At 60.6% G+C, this 2,627-nt stretch overlaps 1 protein-coding gene across 1 annotated transcript in view; it reads right to left on the bottom strand.

Annotated features, from left to right (window-relative positions):
- The window catches only part of SLC12A3 (solute carrier family 12 (sodium/chloride transporter), member 3), an 11,712-nt gene that overhangs the window by 1,461 nt on the left and 7,624 nt on the right, over window positions 1–2,627 (bottom strand). The window contains 8 exon segments of the mRNA XM_010192803.1: window positions 99–200; window positions 361–432; window positions 617–699; window positions 823–929; window positions 1,098–1,238; window positions 1,775–1,886; window positions 2,297–2,396; window positions 2,471–2,627. The exon segment at window positions 2,471–2,627 is cut by the window's right edge and continues 1 nt beyond it. Coding sequence (XP_010191105.1) covers window positions 99–200; window positions 361–432; window positions 617–699; window positions 823–929; window positions 1,098–1,238; window positions 1,775–1,886; window positions 2,297–2,396; window positions 2,471–2,627 — 874 coding nt within the window.

The raw sequence follows: 2,627 nt of genomic DNA, 5'->3' as shown, positions 1-2,627 counted from the left end.
CAAGGGCCGAGCCCTCCTGGGCACCGCGGCGGAGGTGCCGGGTTCGTTTCGGCTGGGCTGAAGAGCGAAGAGCCGCAGCAGCCAAAGGGGAAGGTTACCTCCATCGTCGAAGAGCCAGTAAATGTCGATGGTCTTCTTGCCCTGCTCGCTCTGGAAGACGGTGCTTGCCTGCTGCTCATCAGCCAAGGCGGTGGGGTCTGCTGCCGGGACAAGAGGATCCCGGTGTGGATTAAAGGCACCACTTCCTCCTCGTCCCAGTCTCGCTCCCCATCGTCGCTTGAAACCTGTACCCCTCCCTGCAATCTTGGTTCCCCAAAAAATCATCCTCGGAGCCGGGGATGGCCCCAAGCCAGGACCAACCTGTGCCAGAGGCTGCTCTGCCACCGGTGCCGTTCTCCTTGGGGTGCTCTGCTGCCTCAAATGTGGGGTTAACTGAGGGGGGTAACAAGAGCACAGGCAGCAGGGCAGCACCCCGCTGTCCCCATTCCCTTCTGTGCCGGCCAGGAGTGATGTCCCCCCCCAGGACTGTGACCTTCCCTGGGGACACGGTGCTGGCTGGGACGTCCTACAGCTCTGGCACATCTCCGAGCATCCCCAGCTGCCCAACACCGCTTACCGTGAGCCTGCAGCACCCGGGACACGTTCAGCCCTTCCTTCATTCTCATCAAGCACACACCATACTTGAAGTCGAAGGCGTCGCTGGAAGGAGGGAGGAGAAGGCAGTTAACGGTGTCCAGCTCATCTCGGGTGGCACTGGACCAATGTGGGGCCACCACCAGGTGCCCTCATCCTTGGGGGGCGGAGGAGCCGGTGGGGCCGTACTGCAGGATGCCCACGTAGTCCTCCAGGCTCTGCGGGGAGGCCGCCCGCCAGTTCCTCTTGTAGCCCAGCACCAGGATATTGGGTCTCATCTTGCCAAGGCCGGCAGCCTACGGAGAGATGTCCCCATGAGACCCCTCTGCAGGGACAGACGGACATGGGGGGTGTCAGTCCCCAGGGGAGCGATGTCAAGGGGTGTCTGGAGGTCAGGGAGGGGGCATCAGAGCTGTGATGGAGCAGGAGAGACCCTGGTGGTTGATGGCCAAGGATGGCTCTACCTGGATGAGCATTTGGACGCCACTTCTCAGGTCCTCAGCCACCACATCTGTGCAGAAAGCCTTGATCTTCCTCTTTGTGAGCCACTTGGTGTGGCCGTCTGCTGTCAGCCGTGACTCCGGCATCTTCTGCTTCCGAGGTCCCTGGGGGAGCAGGGACAGGGGCTCGGTTGGCCCCTTCCAGCCGGTGGTCGTGCCACCAAGAACCTCCAGCTCCTCCCAAATCACTGGCAAGAACTGGATGTAACCACTGCACGCACGTGAGGGTGCAATCACAGGAGGAAAACCAGTGAGTTTTGGGAGTCAGCAGCCAACGCTCACGATCCCAGCAGTCCCGTGGCTGTAGATGAGCCGCATTTGCTGCTCCACACATCCCCAATTGCTCTTGAGGCTGCAGGGCTGCAGGCCCACCCCACAGCTTTGCTTTGGCAATTAATTGACAAGGGGAAGCCAATTGGCAAGGGGAACCCCACAGGGCCACCGCAGCACCTCACCAACATTGCTTAACAAGCTGCAGAGGCTTCCAGATGAGACACTGCATCGTCTGACAGTGCACAGAGGGGCACAGTTCAGTCCCCAACCTGTGAGCCCACCAGGACACATCTGGATTTCCCAACCCTCCACCCGCCGGTGGCCGGGACGCCAGGACGAGGAACCAAGCCGCGTTCCAGGGGACTCACGATCAGCACGTTGCCGCAGAGCATCAGGCTGAGGTTCTTGGTGAACGTCCCCACGAAGTCCACCAGGGCCGGGCGGAAGCTGGGAGGGCCGGTCAGCACCAGGCACTGCGGTCTGCGGGCAGGGAGAGACCAGGGCCACAGGATGGCATTTTGGAGGCACTGAGCCTCTCTGCAGTGAGGTGTGTCTCTTCTGCCATGCCAGCAGCAACTACAAGGAGCATCTTTAGGATGAGATGAAATCACGCGGCTGAGGGCCCAGCCTCATTCTTCAGTCTTTTTATATCAGGTAAGACCAATACGTCTGCACCTGCCCGGTATGGGGAAGGCGAGGTTTGCCCTGCTTTTCACCTCTGCCCACATGGCAAAGATGCGGCATTTTGGATACAGCCACATTTTGCTGGGACTTCCAGTTACTGAGGATGGTGGAGAGGACGTGGCCATGGCCATGAAGCCATCCCGAGTCTGCCAGCAGCCATGGCTGCCTCTGCATCCCCCTCCCTCCATGCCCTGAACCACCCTTGCCTGTAGTTCTTGATGTGTTCGTCCACTTCACTCAGCCCCACCGAGTAGGTGAGGGCCATGTTGTAGGAGCTGGCTTGCATGGAGGAGCCCCAGTTGACATCTAAATGAGGAAGGTGAATTAGCAACAGGGCCAGCCTCCCGGGGCATTGCCGGCGCCGGGTCACTGCCGCGCACCCGGCTTTTTGTAGAGGACGTATCCCAGGAGGAAGATGACGATGGCGAAGGCGATGAGGGCCGCCCACCAGGTCAGCAAGAACATGATCACCACCGAGACGGCGGCCCCGAAGAGCGCGGCCCACTTGCTGTAATACCGAAAGGAGGGTCGCCAGCC

The sequence above is a fragment of the Mesitornis unicolor genome, unplaced genomic scaffold (assembly GCF_000695765.1).
Source record: "Mesitornis unicolor isolate BGI_N332 unplaced genomic scaffold, ASM69576v1 scaffold5029, whole genome shotgun sequence".
NCBI lineage: Eukaryota > Metazoa > Chordata > Aves > Mesitornithiformes > Mesitornithidae > Mesitornis > Mesitornis unicolor.
The sequence above is the reverse complement of the archived record's forward strand: the minus strand, read 5'-3'. Positions and strand labels throughout refer to the sequence as shown.